Source organism: Salvelinus fontinalis, chromosome 14 (assembly GCF_029448725.1).
Source record: "Salvelinus fontinalis isolate EN_2023a chromosome 14, ASM2944872v1, whole genome shotgun sequence".
In the NCBI taxonomy this organism is placed as follows: domain Eukaryota; kingdom Metazoa; phylum Chordata; class Actinopteri; order Salmoniformes; family Salmonidae; genus Salvelinus; species Salvelinus fontinalis.
The window spans coordinates 1,607,637-1,627,959 of NC_074678.1; the positions used below are offsets into that span (position 1 = coordinate 1,607,637).

Here is a 20,323-nt window from a genome sequence, read left to right on the forward strand (position 1 = left end):
TCCCCACCACTCACCTCCACTAGGCCCTAAACCATCCCCACAGACTACCTCCACTAGGCCCCAAACCATCCCCACAGACTCACCTCCACTAGGCCCTAAACCATCCCCCCACACTACCTCCACTAGGCCCCAAACCATCCCCACAGACTCACCTCCACTAGGCCCTAAACCATCCCCCCCAGACTCACCTCCACTAGGCCCTAAACCATCCCCCCCAGACTCACCTCCACTAGGCCCTAAACCATCCCCCCACACTACCTCCACTAGGCCCTAAACCATCCCCCCACACTACCTCCACTAGGCCCTAAACCATCCCCCCCAGACTCATCTCCACTAGGCCCTAAACCATCCCCCCAGACTCACCTCCACTAGGCCCTAAACCATCCCCCCCACACTACCTTCACTAGGCCCTAATCCATCCCCCCACACTACCTCCACTAGGCCCTAAATCATCTCCCCAGACTACCTCCACTAGGCCCTAAACCATCCCCCCACACTACCTCCACTAGGCCCTAAACCATCCCCCCCAGACTCACCTCCACTAGGCCCTAAACCATCCCCCCCAGACTCACCTCCACTAGGCCCTAAACCATCCCCCCAGACTCACCTCCACTAGGCCCTAAACCATCCCCCCACACTACCTCCACTAGGCCCTAAACCATCCCCCCAGACTCACCTCCACTAGGTCCTAAACCATCCCCCCCAGACTCACCTCCACTAGGCCCTAAACCACCCCCCCAGACTCACCTCCACTAGGCCCTAAATCACCCACCCAGACTCACCTCCACTAGGCCCTAAATCATCCCCCACACTACCTCCACTAGGCCCTAAACCATCCCCCAGACTCACCTTCACTGGGCCCTACACCATCCCCCCAGACTCACCTCCACTAGGCCCTAAATCACCCCCCCAGACTCACCTCCACTAGGCCCTAAATCATCCCCCACACTACCTCCACTAGGCCCTAAACCATCCCCCAGACTCACCTCCACTAGGCCCTAAACCATCCCCCAGACTCACCTTCACTGGGCCCTACACCACCCCCCCAGACTCACCTCCACACCATCCCCCCAGACTCACCTCCACACCATCCCCCCAGACTCACCTCCACACCATCCCCACAGACTCACCTCCACACCATCCCCACAGACTCACCTCCACACCATCCCCACAGACTCACCTCCACACCATCCCCCCAGACTCACCTCCACACCATCCCCTCAGACTCACCTCCACACCATCCCCACAGACTCACCTCCACACCATCCCCTCAGACTCACCTCCACACCATCCCCTCAGACTCACCTCCACACCATCCCCACAGACTCACCTCCACAACATCCCCACAGACTCACCTCCACACCATCCCCCCAGACTCACCTCCACACCATCCCCCCAGACTCACCTCCACACCATCCCCACAGACTCACCTCCACACCATCCCCACAGACTCACCTCCACACCATCCCCACAGACTCACCTCCACAACATCCCCACAGACTCACCTCCACAACATCCCCACAGACTCACCTCCACACCATCCCCCCAGACTCACCTCCACACCATCCCCCCAGACTCACCTCCACACCATCCCCCCAGACTCACCTCCACACCATCCCCACAGACTCACCTCCACACCATCCCCCCAGACTCACCTCCACACCATCCCCCCAGACTTACCCACCAATTGCTCTCCAAACGCTCCCGAGACAAACCAATGTCTGCTCCTGTTCACTGTAGCCCCACCATTCACACATAATGCTTTTACACACAAACACCCCGAGACCTTCAAGAACAGCTAAATACCCCGCTGGCTCCCGGGCCTGCCTTCAGACATCTGTAAAATATTTACATTTGCTGCCCCACGACCGCAGCACACTGGCAGAGGTCTCCCGACTCTCAGCCGCAGCTTGGCAGGACATCTGAAGGAGCCAGAGCCAGCTCCTTGGCCTCATGGCTGCTTTCACAGCCCACCCTCCCTTCCACTCTCCCTCCCAGCCAGCCTCCCACCCGCCCTCCCTCCATCCCAGCCTCCCTGCTACATCCTGAAGCGCTCTGTAGCTCCCAGCAGCTCCTCTCCCACTGCAGGACACGGCCGCCTGAGCTTCTCCTCTCCCACTGCAGGACACGGCCGCCTGAGCTTCTCCTCTCCCACTGCAGGACACGGCCGCCTGAGCTTCTCCTCTCCCACTGCAGGACACGGCCGCCTGAGATTCTCCTCTCCCAATGCAGGGCAGGACACGGCCGGCCGCCTGAGCTTCTCCTCTCCCACTGCAGGGCAGGACACGGCCGGCCGCCTGAGCTTCTCCTCTCCCACTGCAGGGCAGGACACGGCCGGCCGCCTGAGCTTCTCCTCTCCCACTGCAGGGCAGGACACGGCCGGCCGCCTGAGCTTCTCCTCTCCCACTGCAGGGCAGGACACGGCCGGCCGCCTGAGCTTCTCCTCTCCCACTGCAGGGCAGGACACGGCCGGCCGCCTGAGCTTCTCCTCTCCCACTGCAGGGCAGGACACGGCCGGCCGCCTGAGCTTCTCCTCTCCCACTGCAGGGCAGGACACGGCCGGCCGCCTGAGCTTCTCCTCTCCCACTGCAGGGCAGGACACGGCCGGCCGCCTGAGCTTCTCCTCTCCCACTGCAGGGCAGGACACGGCCGGCCGCCTGAGCTTCTCCTCTCCCACTGCAGGACACGGCCGCCTGAGCTTCTCCTCTCCCACTGCAGGGCAGGACACTGCCGGCCGCCTGAGCTTCTCCTCTCCCACTGCAGGGCAGGACACTGCCGGCCGCCTGAGCTTCTCCTCTCCCACTGCAGGGCAGGACACGGCCGGCCGCCTGAGCTTCTCCTCTCCCACTGCAGGGCAGGACACGGCCGGCCGCCTGAGCTTCTCCTCTCCCACTGCAGGGCAGGACACGGCCGGCCGCCTGAGCTTCTCCTCTCCCACTGCAGGGCAGGACACGGCCGGCCGCCTGAGCTTCTCCTCTCCCACTGCAGGGCAGGACACGGCCGGCCGCCTGAGCTTCTCCTCTCCCACTGCAGGGCAGGACACGGCCGGCCGCCTGAGCTTCTCCTCTCCCACTGCAGGGCAGGACACGGCCGCCTGAGCTTCTCCTCTCCCACTGCAGGGCAGGACACGGCCGGCCGCCTGAGCTTCTCCTCTCCCACTCAGGGCAGGACACGGCCGGCCGCCTGAGCTTCTCCTCTCCCACTGCAGGGCAGGACACGGCCGCCTGAGCTTCTCCTCTCCCACTGCAGGGCAGGACACGGCCGCCTGAGCTTCTCCTCTCCCACTGCAGGGCAGGACACGGCCGCCTGAGCTTCTCCTCTCCCACTGCAGGGCAGGACACGGCCGGCCGCCTGAGCTTCTCCTCTCCCACTGCAGAACACGGCCGCCTGAGCTTCTCCTCTCCCACTGCAGGGCAGGACACGGCCGCCTGAGCTTCTCCTCTCCCACTGCAGGGCAGGACACGGCCGGCCGCCTGAGCTTCTCCTCTCCCACTGCAGGGCAGGACACGGCCGGCCGCCTGAGCTTCTCCTCTCCCACTGCAGGGCAGGACACGGCCGGCCGCCTGAGCTTCTCCTCTCCCACTGCAGGGCAGGACACGGCCGCCTGAGCTTCTCCTCTCCCACTGCAGGGCAGGACACGGCCGGCCGCCTGAGCTTCTCCTCTCCCACTCAGGGCAGGACACGGCCGCCTGAGCTTCTCCTCTCCCACTGCAGGGCAGGACACGGCCGCCTGAGCTTCTCCTCTCCCACTGCAGGGCAGGACACGGCCGGCCGCCTGAGCTTCTCCTCTCCCACTCAGGGCAGGACACGGCCGCCTGAGCTTCTCCTCTCCCACTGCAGGGCAGGACACGGCCGCCTGAGCTTCTCCTCTCCCACTGCAGGGCAGGACACGGCCGCCTGAGCTTCTCCTCTCCCACTGCAGGGCAGGACACGGCCGCCTGAGCTTCTCCCACTGCAGGGCAGGACACGGCCGCCTGAGCTTCTCCTCTCCCACTGCAGGGCAGGACACGGCCGCCTGAGCTTCTCCTCTCCCACTGCAGGACACGGCCGCCTGAGCTTCTCCTCTCCCACTGCAGGACACGGCCGCCTGAGCTTCTCCTCTCCCACTGCAGGGCAGGACACGGCCGGCCGCCTGAGCTTCTCCTCTCCCACTGCAGGGCAGGACACGGCCGGCCGCCTGAGCTTCTCCTCTCCCACTGCAGGGCAGGACACGGCCGGCCGCCTGAGCTTCTCCTCTCCCACTGCAGGGCAGGACACGGCCGGCCGCCTGAGCTTCTCCTCTCCCACTGCAGGGCAGGACACGGCCGGCCGCCTGAGCTTCTCCTCTCCCACTGCAGGGCAGGACACGGCCGCCTGAGCTTCTCCTCTCCCACTCAGGGCAGGACACGGCCGCCTGAGCTTCTCCTCTCCCACTGCAGGGCAGGACACGGCCGCCTGAGCTTCTCCTCTCCCACTGCAGGGCAGGACACGGCCGCCTGAGCTTCTCCTCTCCCACTGCAGGGCAGGACACGGCCGCCTGAGCTTCTCCTCTCCCACTGCAGGGCAGGACACGGCCGCCTGAGCTTCTCCTCTCCCACTGCAGGGCAGGACACGGCCGCCTGAGCTTCTCCTCTCCCACTGCAGGGCAGGACACGGCCGCCTGAGCTTCTCCTCTCCCACTGCAGGGCAGGACACGGCCGCCTGAGCTTCTCCTCTCCCACTGCAGGACACGGCCGCCTGAGCTTCTCCTCTCCCACTGCAGGGCAGGACACGGCCGGCCGCCTGAGCTTCTCCTCTCCCACTGCAGGACACGGCCGCCTGAGCTTCTCCTCTCCCACTGCAGGGCAGGACACGGCCGGCCGCCTGAGCTTCTCCTCTCCCACTGCAGGACACGGCCGCCTGAGCTTCTCCTCTCCCACTGCAGGACACGGCCGGCCGCCTGAGCTTCTCCTCTCCCACTGCAGGGCAGGACACGGCCGGCCGCCTGAGCTTCTCCTCTCCCACTGCAGGGCAGGACACGGCCGGCCGCCTGAGCTTCTCCTCTCCCACTGCAGGGCAGGACACGGCCGGCCGCCTGAGCTTCTCCTCTCCCACTCAGGGCAGGACACGGCCGCCTGAGCTTCTCCTCTCCCACTGCAGGGCAGGACACGGCCGCCTGAGCTTCTCCTCTCCCACTGCAGGGCAGGACACGGCCGCCTGAGCTTCTCCTCTCCCACTGCAGGGCAGGACACGGCCGCCTGAGCTTCTCCTCTCCCACTGCAGGGCAGGACACGGCCGCCTGAGCTTCTCCTCTCCCACTGCAGGGCAGGACACGGCCGCCTGAGCTTCTCCTCTCCCACTGCAGGGCAGGACACGGCCGGCCGCCTGAGCTTCTCCTCTCCCACTGCAGGGCAGGACACGGCCGCCTGAGCTTCTCCTCTCCCACTGCAGGACACGGCCGCCTGAGCTTCTCCTCTCCCACTGCAGGACACGGCCGCCTGAGCTTCTCCTCTCCCACTGCAGGACACGGCCGCCTGAGCTTCTCCTCTCCCACTGCAGGACACGGCCGCCTGAGCTTCTCCTCTCCCACTGCAGGACACGGCCGCCTGAGCTTCTCCTCTCCCACTGCAGGGCAGGACACGGCCGGCCGCCTGAGCTTCTCCTCTCCCACTGCAGGGCAGGACACGGCCGGCCGCCTGAGCTTCTCCTCTCTCACTGCAGGGCAGGACACGGCCGGCCGCCTGAGCTTCTCCTCTCCCACTGCAGGACACGGCCGCCTGAGCTTCTCCTCTCCCACTGCAGGGCAGGACACTGCCGGCCGCCTGAGCTTCTCCTCTCCCACTGCAGGGCAGGACACGGCCGGCCGCCTGAGCTTCTCCTCTCCCACTGCAGGGCAGGACACGGCCGGCCGCCTGAGCTTCTCCTCTCCCACTGCAGGGCAGGACACGGCCGGCCGCCTGAGCTTCTCCTCTCCCACTGCAGGGCAGGACACGGCCGGCCGCCTGAGCTTCTCCTCTCCCACTGCAGGGCAGGACACGGCCGGCCGCCTGAGCTTCTCCTCTCCCACTCAGGGCAGGACACGGCCGCCTGAGCTTCTCCTCTCCCACTGCAGGGCAGGACACGGCCGCCTGAGCTTCTCCTCTCCCACTGCAGGGCAGGACACGGCCGCCTGAGCTTCTCCTCTCCCACTGCAGGGCAGGACACGGCCGCCTGAGCTTCTCCTCTCCCACTGCAGGGCAGGACACGGCCGCCTGAGCTTCTCCTCTCCCACTGCAGGGCAGGACACGGCCGCCTGAGCTTCTCCTCTCCCACTGCAGGGCAGGACACGGCCGGCCGCCTGAGCTTCTCCTCTCCCACTGCAGGGCAGGACACGGCCGCCTGAGCTTCTCCTCTCCCACTGCAGGACACGGCCGCCTGAGCTTCTCCTCTCCCACTGCAGGACACGGCCGCCTGAGCTTCTCCTCTCCCACTGCAGGACACGGCCGCCTGAGCTTCTCCTCTCCCACTGCAGGACACGGCCGCCTGAGCTTCTCCTCTCCCACTGCAGGACACGGCCGCCTGAGCTTCTCCTCTCCCACTGCAGGGCAGGACACGGCCGGCCGCCTGAGCTTCTCCTCTCCCACTGCAGGGCAGGACACGGCCGGCCGCCTGAGCTTCTCCTCTCTCACTGCAGGGCAGGACACGGCCGGCCGCCTGAGCTTCTCCTCTCCCACTGCAGGACACGGCCGCCTGAGCTTCTCCTCTCCCACTGCAGGGCAGGACACTGCCGGCCGCCTGAGCTTCTCCTCTCCCACTGCAGGGCAGGACACGGCCGGCCGCCTGAGCTTCTCCTCTCCCACTGCAGGGCAGGACACGGCCGGCCGCCTGAGCTTCTCCTCTCCCACTGCAGGGCAGGACACGGCCGGCCGCCTGAGCTTCTCCTCTCCCACTGCAGGGCAGGACACGGCCGGCCGCCTGAGCTTCTTCTCTCCCACTGCAGGGCAGGACACGGCCGGCCGCCTGAGCTTCTCCTCTCCCACTGCAGGGCAGGACACGGCCGGCCGCCTGAGCTTCTCCTCTCCCACTGCAGGGCAGGACACGGCCGGCCGCCTGAGCTTCTCCTCTCCCACTGCAGGGCAGGACACGGCCGCCTGAGCTTCTCCTCTCCCACTGCAGGGCAGGACACGGCCGGCCGCCTGAGCTTCTCCTCTCCCACTCAGGGCAGGACACGGCCGGCCGCCTGAGCTTCTCCTCTCCCACTGCAGGGCAGGACACGGCCGCCTGAGCTTCTCCTCTCCCACTGCAGGGCAGGACACGGCCGCCTGAGCTTCTCCTCTCCCACTGCAGGGCAGGACACGGCCGCCTGAACTTCTTCTCTCCCACTGCAGGGCAGGACACGGCCGTCTGAGCTTCTCCTCTCCCACTGCAGGACACGGCCGCCTGAGCTTCTCCTCTCCCACTGCAGGGCAGGACACGGCCGGCCGCCTGAGCTTCTCCTCTCCCACTGCAGAACACGGCCGCCTGAGCTTCTCCTCTCCCACTGCAGGGCAGGACACGGCCGCCTGAGCTTCTCCTCTCCCACTGCAGGGCAGGACACGGCCGGCCGCCTGAGCTTCTCCTCTCCCACTCAGGGCAGGACACGGCCGCCTGAGCTTCTCCTCTCCCACTGCAGGGCAGGACACGGCCGCCTGAGCTTCTCCTCTCCCACTGCAGGGCAGGACACGGCCGGCCGCCTGAGCTTCTCCTCTCCCACTCAGGGCAGGACACGGCCGCCTGAGCTTCTCCTCTCCCACTGCAGGGCAGGACACGGCCGCCTGAGCTTCTCCTCTCCCACTGCAGGGCAGGACACGGCCGCCTGAGCTTCTCCCACTGCAGGGCAGGACACGGCCGCCTGAGCTTCTCCTCTCCCACTGCAGGGCAGGACACGGCCGCCTGAGCTTCTCCTCTCCCACTGCAGGACACGGCCGCCTGAGCTTCTCCTCTCCCACTGCAGGACACGGCCGCCTGAGCTTCTCCTCTCCCACTGCAGGGCAGGACACGGCCGGCCGCCTGAGCTTCTCCTCTCCCACTGCAGGGCAGGACACGGCCGGCCGCCTGAGCTTCTCCTCTCCCACTGCAGGGCAGGACACGGCCGGCCGCCTGAGCTTCTCCTCTCCCACTGCAGGGCAGGACACGGCCGGCCGCCTGAGCTTCTCCTCTCCCACTGCAGGGCAGGACACGGCCGGCCGCCTGAGCTTCTCCTCTCCCACTGCAGGGCAGGACACGGCCGGCCGCCTGAGCTTCTCCTCTCCCACTGCAGGGCAGGACACGGCCGGCCGCCTGAGCTTCTCCTCTCCCACTGCAGGACACGGCCGCCTGAGCTTCTCCTCTCCCACTGCAGGGCAGGACACTGCCGGCCGCCTGAGCTTCTCCTCTCCCACTGCAGGGCAGGACACGGCCGGCCGCCTGAGCTTCTCCTCTCCCACTGCAGGGCAGGACACGGCCGGCCGCCTGAGCTTCTCCTCTCCCACTGCAGGGCAGGACACGGCCGGCCGCCTGAGCTTCTCCTCTCCCACTGCAGGGCAGGACACGGCCGGCCGCCTGAGCTTCTCCTCTCCCACTGCAGGGCAGGACACGGCCGCCTGAGCTTCTCCTCTCCCACTGCAGGGCAGGACACGGCCGGCCGCCTGAGCTTCTCCTCTCCCACTGCAGGGCAGGACACGGCCGCCTGAGCTTCTCCTCTCCCACTGCAGGGCAGGACACGGCCGGCCGCCTGAGCTTCTCCTCTCCCACTGCAGGGCAGGACACGGCCGCCTGAGCTTCTCCTCTCCCACTGCAGGGCAGGACACGGCCGCCTGAGCTTCTCCTCTCCCACTGCAGGGCAGGACACGGCCGGCCGCCTGAGCTTCTCCTCTCCCACTGCAGAACACGGCCGCCTGAGCTTCTCCTCTCCCACTGCAGGGCAGGACACGGCCGCCTGAGCTTCTCCTCTCCCACTGCAGGGCAGGACACGGCCGGCCGCCTGAGCTTCTCCTCTCCCACTGCAGGGCAGGACACGGCCGGCCGCCTGAGCTTCTCCTCTCCCACTGCAGGGCAGGACACGGCCGGCCGCCTGAGCTTCTCCTCTCCCACTGCAGGGCAGGACACGGCCGGCCGCCTGAGCTTCTCCTCTCCCACTCAGGGCAGGACACGGCCGCCTGAGCTTCTCCTCTCCCACTGCAGGGCAGGACACGGCCGCCTGAGCTTCTCCTCTCCCACTGCAGGGCAGGACACGGCCGGCCGCCTGAGCTTCTCCTCTCCCACTCAGGGCAGGACACGGCCGCCTGAGCTTCTCCTCTCCCACTGCAGGGCAGGACACGGCCGCCTGAGCTTCTCCTCTCCCACTGCAGGGCAGGACACGGCCGCCTGAGCTTCTCCTCTCCCACTGCAGGGCAGGACACGGCCGCCTGAGCTTCTCCCACTGCAGGGCAGGACACGGCCGCCTGAGCTTCTCCTCTCCCACTGCAGGGCAGGACACGGCCGCCTGAGCTTCTCCTCTCCCACTGCAGGACACGGCCGCCTGAGCTTCTCCTCTCCCACTGCAGGACACGGCCGCCTGAGCTTCTCCTCTCCCACTGCAGGACACGGCCGCCTGAGCTTCTCCTCTCCCACTGCAGGGCAGGACACGGCCGGCCGCCTGAGCTTCTCCTCTCCCACTGCAGGGCAGGACACGGCCGGCCGCCTGAGCTTCTCCTCTCCCACTGCAGGGCAGGACACGGCCGGCCGCCTGAGCTTCTCCTCTCCCACTGCAGGGCAGGACACGGCCGGCCGCCTGAGCTTCTCCTCTCCCAATGCAGGGCAGGGCAGGACACGGCCGGCCGCCTGAGCTTCTCCTCTCCCACTCAGGGCAGGACACGGCCGCCTGAGCTTCTCCTCTCCCACTCAGGGCAGGACACGGCCGCCTGAGCTTCTCCTCTCCCACTGCAGGGCAGGACACGGCCGCCTGAGCTTCTCCTCTCCCACTGCAGGGCAGGACACGGCCGCCTGAGCTTCTCCTCTCCCACTGCAGGGCAGGACACGGCCGCCTGAGCTTCTCCTCTCCCACTGCAGGGCAGGACACGGCCGCCTGAGCTTCTCCTCTCCCACTGCAGGGCAGGACACGGCCGCCTGAGCTTCTCCTCTCCCACTGCAGGGCAGGACACGGCCGCCTGAGCTTCTCCTCTCCCACTGCAGGACACGGCCGCCTGAGCTTCTCCTCTCCCACTGCAGGGCAGGACACGGCCGGCCGCCTGAGCTTCTCCTCTCCCACTGCAGGGCAGGACACGGCCGGCCGCCTGAGCTTCTCCTCTCCCACTGCAGGACACGGCCGCCTGAGCTTCTCCTCTCCCACTGCAGGGCAGGACACGGCCGGCCGCCTGAGCTTCTCCTCTCCCACTGCAGGACACGGCCGCCTGAGCTTCTCCTCTCCCACTGCAGGACACGGCCGGCCGCCTGAGCTTCTCCTCTCCCACTGCAGGGCAGGACACGGCCGCCTGAGCTTCTCCTCTCCCACTGCAGGGCAGGACACGGCCGCCTGAGCTTCTCCTCTCCCACTGCAGGGCAGGACACGGCCGCCTGAGCTTCTCCTCTCCCACTGCAGGGCAGGACACGGCCGCCTGAGCTTCTCCTCTCCCACTGCAGGGCAGGACACGGCCGCCTGAGCTTCTCCTCTCCCACTGCAGGGCAGGACACGGCCGCCTGAGCTTCTCCTCTCCCACTGCAGGACACGGCCGCCTGAGCTTCTCCTCTCCCACTGCAGGACACGGCCGCCTGAGCTTCTCCTCTCCCACTGCAGGACACGGCCGCCTGAGCTTCTCCTCTCCCACTGCAGGGCAGGACAAGGCCGCCTGAGCTTCTCCTCTCCCACTGCAGGGCAGGACACGGCCACCTGAGCTTCTCCTCTCCCACTGCAGGGCAGGACACGGCCGGCCGCCTGAGCTTCTCCTCTCCCACTGCAGGGCAGGACACGGCCGGCCGCCTGAGCTTCTCCTCTCCCACTGCAGGGCAGGACACGGCCGGCCGCCTGAGCTTCTCCTCTCCCACTGCAGGGCAGGACACGGCCGGCCGCCTGAGCTTCTCCTCTCCCACTGCAGGGCAGGACACGGCCGGCCGCCTGAGCTTCTCCTCTCCCACTGCAGGGCAGGACACGGCCGGCCGCCTGAGCTTCTCCTCTCCCACTGCAGGGCAGGACACGGCCGGCCGCCTGAGCTTCTCCTCTCCCACTGCAGGGCAGGACACGGCCGGCCGCCTGAGCTTCTCCTCTCCCACTCAGGGCAGGACACGGCCGCCTGAGCTTCTCCTCTCCCACTCAGGGCAGGACACGGCCGCCTGAGCTTCTCCTCTCCCACTGCAGGGCAGGACACGGCCGCCTGAGCTTCTCCTCTCCCACTGCAGGGCAGGACACGGCCGCCTGAGCTTCTCCTCTCCCACTGCAGGGCAGGACACGGCCGCCTGAGCTTCTCCTCTCCCACTGCAGGGCAGGACACGGCCGCCTGAGCTTCTCCTCTCCCACTGCAGGGCAGGACACGGCCGCCTGAGCTTCTCCTCTCCCACTGCAGGGCAGGACACGGCCGCCTGAGCTTCTCCTCTCCCACTGCAGGGCAGGACACGGCCGCCTGAGCTTCTCCTCTCCCACTGCAGGACACGGCCGCCTGAGCTTCTCCTCTCCCACTGCAGGGCAGGACACGGCCGGCCGCCTGAGCTTCTCCTCTCCCACTGCAGGACACGGCCGCCTGAGCTTCTCCTCTCCCACTGCAGGGCAGGACACGGCCGGCCGCCTGAGCTTCTCCTCTCCCACTGCAGGACACGGCCGCCTGAGCTTCTCCTCTCCCACTGCAGGACACGGCCGGCCGCCTGAGCTTCTCCTCTCCCACTGCAGGGCAGGACACGGCCGGCCGCCTGAGCTTCTCCTCTCCCACTGCAGGGCAGGACACGGCCGGCCGCCTGAGCTTCTCCTCTCCCACTGCAGGGCAGGACACGGCCGGCCGCCTGAGCTTCTCCTCTCCCACTCAGGGCAGGACACGGCCGCCTGAGCTTCTCCTCTCCCACTGCAGGGCAGGACACGGCCGCCTGAGCTTCTCCTCTCCCACTGCAGGGCAGGACACGGCCGCCTGAGCTTCTCCTCTCCCACTGCAGGGCAGGACACGGCCGCCTGAGCTTCTCCTCTCCCACTGCAGGGCAGGACACGGCCGCCTGAGCTTCTCCTCTCCCACTGCAGGGCAGGACACGGCCGCCTGAGCTTCTCCTCTCCCACTGCAGGGCAGGACACGGCCGCCTGAGCTTCTCCTCTCCCACTGCAGGGCAGGACACGGCCGCCTGAGCTTCTCCTCTCCCACTGCAGGACACGGCCGCCTGAGCTTCTCCTCTCCCACTGCAGGACACGGCCGCCTGAGCTTCTCCTCTCCCACTGCAGGACACGGCCGCCTGAGCTTCTCCTCTCCCACTGCAGGGCAGGACACGGCCGCCTGAGCTTCTCCTCTCCCACTGCAGGGCAGGACACGGCCGGCCGCCTGAGCTTCTCCTCTCCCACTGCAGGGCAGGACACGGCCGGCCGCCTGAGCTTCTCCTCTCCCACTGCAGGGCAGGACACGGCCGGCCGCCTGAGCTTCTCCTCTCCCACTGCAGGGCAGGACACGGCCGGCCGCCTGAGCTTCTCCTCTCCCACTGCAGGGCAGGACACGGCCGGCCGCCTGAGCTTCTCCTCTCCCACTGCAGGGCAGTACACGGCCGGCCGCCTGAGCTTCTCCTCTCCCACTGCAGGGCAGTACACGGCCGGCCGCCTGAGCTTCTCCTCTCCCACTGCAGGGCAGGACACGGCCGGCCGCCTGAGCTTCTCCTCTCCCACTGCAGGGCAGGACACGGCCGGCCGCCTGAGCTTCTCCTCTCCCACTGCAGGGCAGGACACGGCCGCCTGAGCTTCTCCTCTCCCACTGCAGGGCAGGACACGGCCGCCTGAGCTTCTCCTCTCCCACTGCAGGGCAGGACACGGCCGCCTGAGCTTCTCCTCTCCCACTGCAGGGCAGGACACGGCCGCCTGAGCTTCTCCTCTCCCACTGCAGGGCAGGACACGGCCACCTGAGCTTCTCCTCTCCCACTGCAGGGCAGGACACGGCCGCCTGAGCTTCTCCTCTCCCACTGCAGGGGGGGAATAAAAGTCATGTCCAGGCATTCAGTGTTAACTGGCAGAGCCCACAAGGGATCTTTAATAAAAGCTTAGCCTACAAGTGATGCATAATGTTTCCTCTGGGAGCAGCCAACAGAGTGGATATTGCTATCTTTTTCTGTTCGTATATATAGTTTGGTCCAGTTCCTGTGCCAAGTTGGATATGCATAAAAAAAAGACCCAGAGGGGGGCCCCGGGTAGCGGAGAGCCCCAGGACCAGAGGGGGGCCCCGGTTAGCGAAGAGCCCCAGGACCAGAGGGGGGCCCCGGGTAGCGGAGAGCCCCAAGACCAGAGGGGGGCCCCGGGTAGCGGAGAGCCCCAGGACCAGAGGGGGGCCCCGGGTAGCGGAGAGCCCCAGGACCAGAGGGGGGCCCCGGTTAGCGAAGAGCCCCAGGACCAGAGGGGGGCCCCGGTTAGCGAAGAGCCCCAGGACCAGAGGGGGGCCCCGGGTAGCGGAGAGCCCCAAGACCAGAGGGGGCCCCAGGACCAGAGGGGGCCCCAGCTAGCGGAGAGCCCCAGGACCAGAGGGGGCCCCAGGACCAGAGGGGGCCCCAGCTAGCGGAGAGCCCCAGGACCAGAGGGGGCCCCAGGACCAGAGGGGGCCCCAGCTAGCGGAGAGCCCCAGGACCAAAGGGGGTGTTTAAGGGCAGCAGGGCAGGAAAGTCGGGTTCTTATGAATCCTCTCTCCATGCCTCGACAAGGGTTCCAGAACCCCAGGACCTGAGACATAGGACCTGAGACCCAGCGAAGGCTGCTCCAAGGCTGGTCACAAATGCAGGAAGTGAAACAGACAGACAGTCTGTCACACACACACACACACACACACACACAGAGTCACACAAATGTACACGCTGTAGTCAACATGCTCTTTCCTGCTGTAAATCCTGTGTGAGAGCTTCAAGACTAATTTGCGGAGATGTTGGAACAAACGCCCATAGCGACACAGTCAACACTCCTCCATTTGAAATGATGCACTGAACTCTTTTTCTGCAATGCAGAGCGCAAATTCATTCTGCTTTTGTCTCGTCTCATGACAAATGCATACTGTTGCTGTCATTGCTCTACTGTTTACAGTGGCACATAGCATCTTGTAATTATTCCATGAAAGTGAATCTGTATCCTGGGGGAGTTGTAGTATGTGTGTTTGGTATAATCTAAAGAGATGTGGAGGAAAGGGGGACTACACAACAACAAATAAAGGAACTTTGTGCTTTTGAGCGATCTGTTCCAGCACAGTTCACAATCTGCCAACTTGGCTTTAGCTGCCGCTCCAACGACAGGGCTAGGCCACGCTCGAAGGGCTAGGCCACGCTCACAGGGCTAGGCCACGCTCACAGGGCTAGGCCACGCTCACAGGGCTAGGCCACGCTCACAGGGCTAGGCCACGCTCACAGGGCTAGGCCACGCTCACAGGGCTAGGCCACGCTCACAGGGCTAGGCCACGCTCACAGGGCTAGGCCACGCTCACAGGGCTCAGAACATAAATACACAGTATGTCTATGGACTGGCTCGTGTGTGAGCCATAAAAGCTAATACAGAAAGAGAGTTAAAATACTAATATCATATGAGCCTGAGCATAGAGACATTTATGAGGTGCTCTTCCCTGTCTAAACTGTACGGTTTAGTCAGCTGTCCAGAATTATGTTACATTTTAGAATAATGTCAGAAAACCAGACGTTCTTAATAATTTAGGAACACCCTATTGTACTAATATCGTATCTTAATTAATATTCAATAAAGCCTCATTAGGCCTACTTTGGGGCAATATTGGTAATCATATAATAGGCTAAAATAAACGTATCTTTTTAAATACTGTAATATCTTCACACAGAAGTAGATGGGCTACTGACGGAAAAATAGTGAATAACAGTGTGACATTGTGTGAGTCCCTTCGGAGTGATATAAAGAGCGGATATTGTGTTGTCATTAGGGCTGGGCGATATATCGAATTCATCCGATGAATTTTAATTTATGTTTTAGTGCCTGTATTGCAAGAATTGAGGTTTGTATTTATTTTAATGAGAGTTCTGTCTTTTTGGTGTCGTCTCCTTGGTGCCTTCTGTGCTGTGTGCACCTTCCCACTCGCAGACACCAAGCCCCGCCCCCTTACACTCACAACAACAAAGAGGAAAGCTCACCTCTTCCTCTCTGACAACAAGCAGTTTCAACTCACAATTTGCATTTGAGGATTGGTCCAACACAAAATGGGTCATATGTACACTGAAACACATCGAGACATTCATTTTACTTTAATAGAGGATAACTTAATCTTTCTAACAATGCCCTTTTTATGTCTCAAAACTCCCAAAAAGTAGAACAGAGCAGACAATACAAAAAAACGGGAGTTTCATCAATGAACATGATTGGAAAATGTATCCTCAGTTTCTGACTCACGCAGCAATTGCGGTACCGCTAGCAGTATTTTAGCAACAGACAGTTATGCGCTAACTGTTTAGTCTGTGTTTTATAAAATGAGCATAAAAATACACATTTATATCAGGAATTGGCAAATCGTTCTCATTCTGATAAATACGCATCTTATCCATGTAGGCCACCTGATTTCAACATCTAAAAAAAGTGAATGGGCTATGCTGTTCAAACTGTTGGAGACAGACAGAAGGGTGTGTTCGTAACAGTTTAAATGTTCTACCTTGTTAGCAAGAAAATATATCCAAGTTGGCTAGACTTTAAATATACAGATTAGCTGGCTACTCACTAGCACATGTGCTTGAGAGATTGTTAATGAGACCTGTGTTAATGTTCTAGAATGCCTGCTACCAGAAGTTAGTCATTTTTAGTGGATGTGTATTGTGCTGGTTAAAATGTCAACAAAAATGGTATTTTTCATAGACAGACCTGAAAACCAGGTCAGTGATTACTGCAAAAAAAAGCAGGTTAACCTATTTTAATAAAATAAGTAAATTATTAGTGGGTCTTATGGTTGAAGGCTTATATTTAGCCTAAGTATAATTTTACAAACCCTGAATTCAGTATTATTCCTGACTGTTTGAAATGCAGTGTATTTGTCCTTAAAATTGTACAACAAAGATTAAAGAAAATCTTTTTTTTTTTTTTTATCAATCAATCAAATAATAAATAAATAAATAAATATAATGAATTGCCCATAAGTTGGAAAGAAAAGAGAGATATGCTTTTTAGGCCATATCGCCCTGCCCTTGTTGTCATGGCCTGGGCTAACCCAGGAGCCCACCAACTGCTGCTCAGACTTTACACAGGGTCGGAGGTCAGTAATTTACTGTTTGTATGCCTTTGTAGTCAGTTTTCCCTCAGAGCACAGCAGACCTTGATGAGAAAGGGATCAATGTTTCAGAAAATGAAGAACTTTCATATCAAACCAGGAGCCGGAAGGCATCCTCGAAGGATATTTGAATCTGTGAACATCAGTGACCTTCATAAGATATAGAATGGAGATGATAGTCAAGCCTGTTCCTCAGATAGGTGAAATATTGACAGTCTAGTTGTTTGATGGGGTAAAAACAGCCTGCTCTCAGCACCCCACCAAAAGGTCTTCATAAGACAGAAGAGCAATTTTGGAAGGGCCAATTTTGCCACAAAATAAGATTGGTCAATTTTTAAAAAATAAATAAAAAAACATTCTGTTCAAGAAAGGAAGTAAATATTTCACTTGTAGCCTAGGCATAGTATGTATCCTTTCTGTAGAGCCGGGGGGTAAACTCTGACATTATGCAAAAAGGAAGAATTTAATGTAGCTCAAAAAATAGCCTGGGGAGACTTCCTCATCAAACGTGCTTTAAGATAGAGAAAACTCATTTTTTTGGTTCTTTGTAAAAATCCCCAAGGGCATGATGACTGTAAAAGTGGTCAGATGACAAATGTCACATCCCATCTTGAATACGATACTGGAGCTTGGCTGCTCGGCTACAAACAGGAAACTGTCAAAGGACTGAGATATTTTGTAAATTCCAATGTGCCAAATAACTAAGGCATTTCCACACTAGAGGCGACGCACATGGATTCACAGAATTCTCCACAAAGATGACTGTAGTGTAGACATTTCTTTTTTTTAATATATATTATATAACATTTCAATTTCACATATTTGGATAAAGCAGATATAATGTAAGAGCATAAATCCAATGATGTAAACTGTTACAATGTCAAACATGAGACAAACTGAGATAGGCCTCTTCCAGACAGATTTATAACCTAGATGCCACAACAACAAAAGCATAACCTAGTTTACAATGCAACAAATCATGACATTTCGCCAAAGGCTGTCAAAAACAATTCACGTCTCATCAGCAATCAAAAACAAGGTTACTGGCAGGCGGCCCTGCCTAAACGCTACAACCCGTTGACGCTCAGCCCGGTTAGAAGCAGCCAGCTTTTGGCTGCCATTGACTGATCATCCATCAGGTTCCTGACTAGATCCTTGATACTGTAGTTCAGAGAGACAGGCACTGATCTCATCTCCATCACCTAGCTGAGTGAGAGTGACTACTCTCTGTGTTGTTTTTGATGGAGAGGGGATGTGGCAACAGGAAGTTGAGTAATAATTAGGTCAACTCAGTCACTCCTGAATCATCTGTGGCTGTGTTCTGTTCTGGGAAACTGATGGTACAGAGCTGAGAGACATTGGGCTGTGAAAACAATGACAGCGTGAGCTGTGAGGTGAGAGCATCGTTCTCAATCTAGTACAAGACACAATATGGTGTTCTGTGGCAATAGGCCCACATTAACTCAAATTCAACCTCGACCATATGGGTCTAGAGTAGACAAAGCATGTGTGTCATCTTGAGTGTCAGAGTTAAAAAGGTAATGTGTTAATCTTTACAGAATCTTCACAGTTGTGATCTCACACCATAAACTACTCAACAATTTGTCAAAACAAGAGCAGCCATTCCAGTACCTCTTCTCAGTACGGAATTGTAGGTATCAAGAACAAGACTTGACATAGCTAGTATTCAAAATACATTAGCTAGCTACAAATCAGCTAATTCATAGCAGTATATTGACGTTCACTGTTCTGAAATCACCCCACATTTCCATTCTCATTTCAGACTGGAGAAACGAAACTGAGTTCCAGGACAGGCTGACAAAAAGTTTGGAAAATCAACAATATTTGCACGACTTTTGCTAAACTGACGACAAACGTTAACTATTAGCTAGCTGTGAACATTATTAAACAACATACCTAGCTAGCTAAAATAACATAACCTTGCCGAACAGCTAGCTAGCTAGCTAGCTAACTAACTAACTGTTGACAGTAACTTTACAGTAGAGACTATAGCAACGCGCTAATTCGCAAGATAAACTCTAGAAAACAGCTGGATTGCTAGCGGGCTAACGTTAGTTAACTACAGCACGATGGAAACAAGTAGCACTGTTTTCGTCTTGTTTGCTAAAACTTTCCGTAGCGTATTTACAAGTTACCCATAAATTAACTTCTCTTCCTAGCTAGCTAACTTGCACATGTGGCAGTGGTATGCACGCTGGAAAGTGCCTAACAATAGCTGGTTAGTTAGCAAACTTCTGCCACAGACAAACTATCTTTGCTTCGGCATTCTTACCAGGAAGTGGGAGCCTCACTATTCCTTCGGTCTTCTGGTGGTGATGGCGGTTGTCTTTGCTTAGGGGCTTACTTTTCCAATCCAAAGTCGTGCTGCAGTCGAGTTTCCCTGTGCGCTAAAACAGAAGACCTCTAATTGTAAAATGAGTTGAATAGGTAGCTAGCTAGTTACGTGTTCAGAAAGAGTCCGTCAGGTCCTTACCATTCCTGACCCGTGGCAGTAATGTAAACAACTCTGGATTCCCGGAGCGAAGGGGCGGGGTAAATGTCAAAAAATAGAGGGGAACTGTCAAATACCGCGGGATGCGGGGATATATATATATATTGGGGGGGAAGGGATCTTCAGGGCATCTTTCAAAGGTAGACTAGTAGAAAGCGAAATCAAATGTAATAGTCATTTAGGCTTTAGAGAGTTGAAAGTTGATCTGAGCCTGGGCAGTGAAACTATAACTCCCTCATCACAAAGATGCCCTGCTTCTATTCCTAGATTAGATCCAGGTCATTCGAGAGTCTCTGTGGGTCATAGGCCTACTAGAACTGTTTAGAGCTCATATTATACATTTGCTCTTAACACAGCTCTACCTAGCCTGTATGTTATCCTAATGTTTACCATACTCTGATCATTACAGAAATAACTGGTTGAGTTGCCCACATCCATCCCCATCACTGGAGACATACACACATACTCTCTCTTGCTCTCTATCTCTCTTGCTTGCTCTCTGTCCTTCTCTCTCTCTCTCTCTCTCTCTCTCTCACACACACACACACACACACACACACACACACAATATCATGAAAAACTGTATTATAATTATGACCTTGAGGTCTATTTTTTACATTGAATAAGACAACCTGACAGTTATTAATTCACACACCTGTAATACACTGCATACACCTGTAATACACTGCATACACCTGTAATACACCACATACACCTGTAATACACCAGTAATACAGTGCATACACCTGTAGTACACCACATACACCTGTAATACACCACATACACCTGTAATACACCGCATACACCAGTAATACACCGCATACACCAGTAATACAGTGCATACACCTGTAATACACCACATACACCTGTAATACACCACATACACCTGTAATACACTGCATACACCTGTAATACACCGCATACACCTGTAATACACCACATACACCTGTAATACACCACATACACCTGTAATACACTGCATACACCTGTAATACACCACATACACCTGTAATACACCACATACACCTGTAATACACCACATACACATATAATACACCACATACACCTGTAATACACCGCATACACCAGTAATACAGTGCATACACCTGTAATATACCACATACACCTGTAATACACCACATACACCTGTAATACACTGCATACACCTGTAATACACCACATACACCTGTAATACACCAGTAATACAGCGCATACACCTGTAATACACAGCATACACCAGTAATACAGTGCATACACCTGTAATATACCACATACACCTGTAATACACTGCATACACCTGTAATACACCACATACACCTGTAATACACCACATACACCTGTAATACACCACATACACCTGTAATACACCGCATACACCAGTAATACACTGCATACACCTGTAATACACCACATACACCTGTAATACACCACATACACCTGTAATACACCAGTAATA

At 58.8% G+C, this 20,323-nt stretch overlaps 2 protein-coding genes across 6 annotated transcripts in view; one reads left to right on the top strand and one right to left on the bottom strand.

Annotated features, from left to right (window-relative positions):
- The window catches only part of LOC129811128 (uncharacterized), a 4,843-nt gene extending 3,084 nt beyond the window's left edge, over positions 1–1,759 (top strand). Inside the window, exon 2 of the mRNA XM_055862335.1 lies at positions 996–1,759. Within this exon, the coding sequence (XP_055718310.1) occupies positions 996–1,759 (764 nt within the window). The remainder of the gene's footprint in view (positions 1–995) is intronic.
- Positions 1–18,946, bottom strand: part of nek7 (NIMA-related kinase 7) — a 171,228-nt gene extending 152,282 nt beyond the window's left edge. For 3 of the 5 annotated variants that reach the window (XR_008761896.1, XR_008761895.1, XM_055943708.1), the window contains exon 1: positions 18,649–18,904. The gene's annotated coding sequence lies outside the window, so the exon portion shown is untranslated. Of the gene's footprint in view, positions 1–18,648 lie in introns of all 5 variants that reach the window. The other 2 variants (XM_055943709.1, XM_055943711.1) reach the window with 2 other exon arrangements.
- Between the last annotated feature and the right edge of the window lie 1,377 nt (positions 18,947–20,323).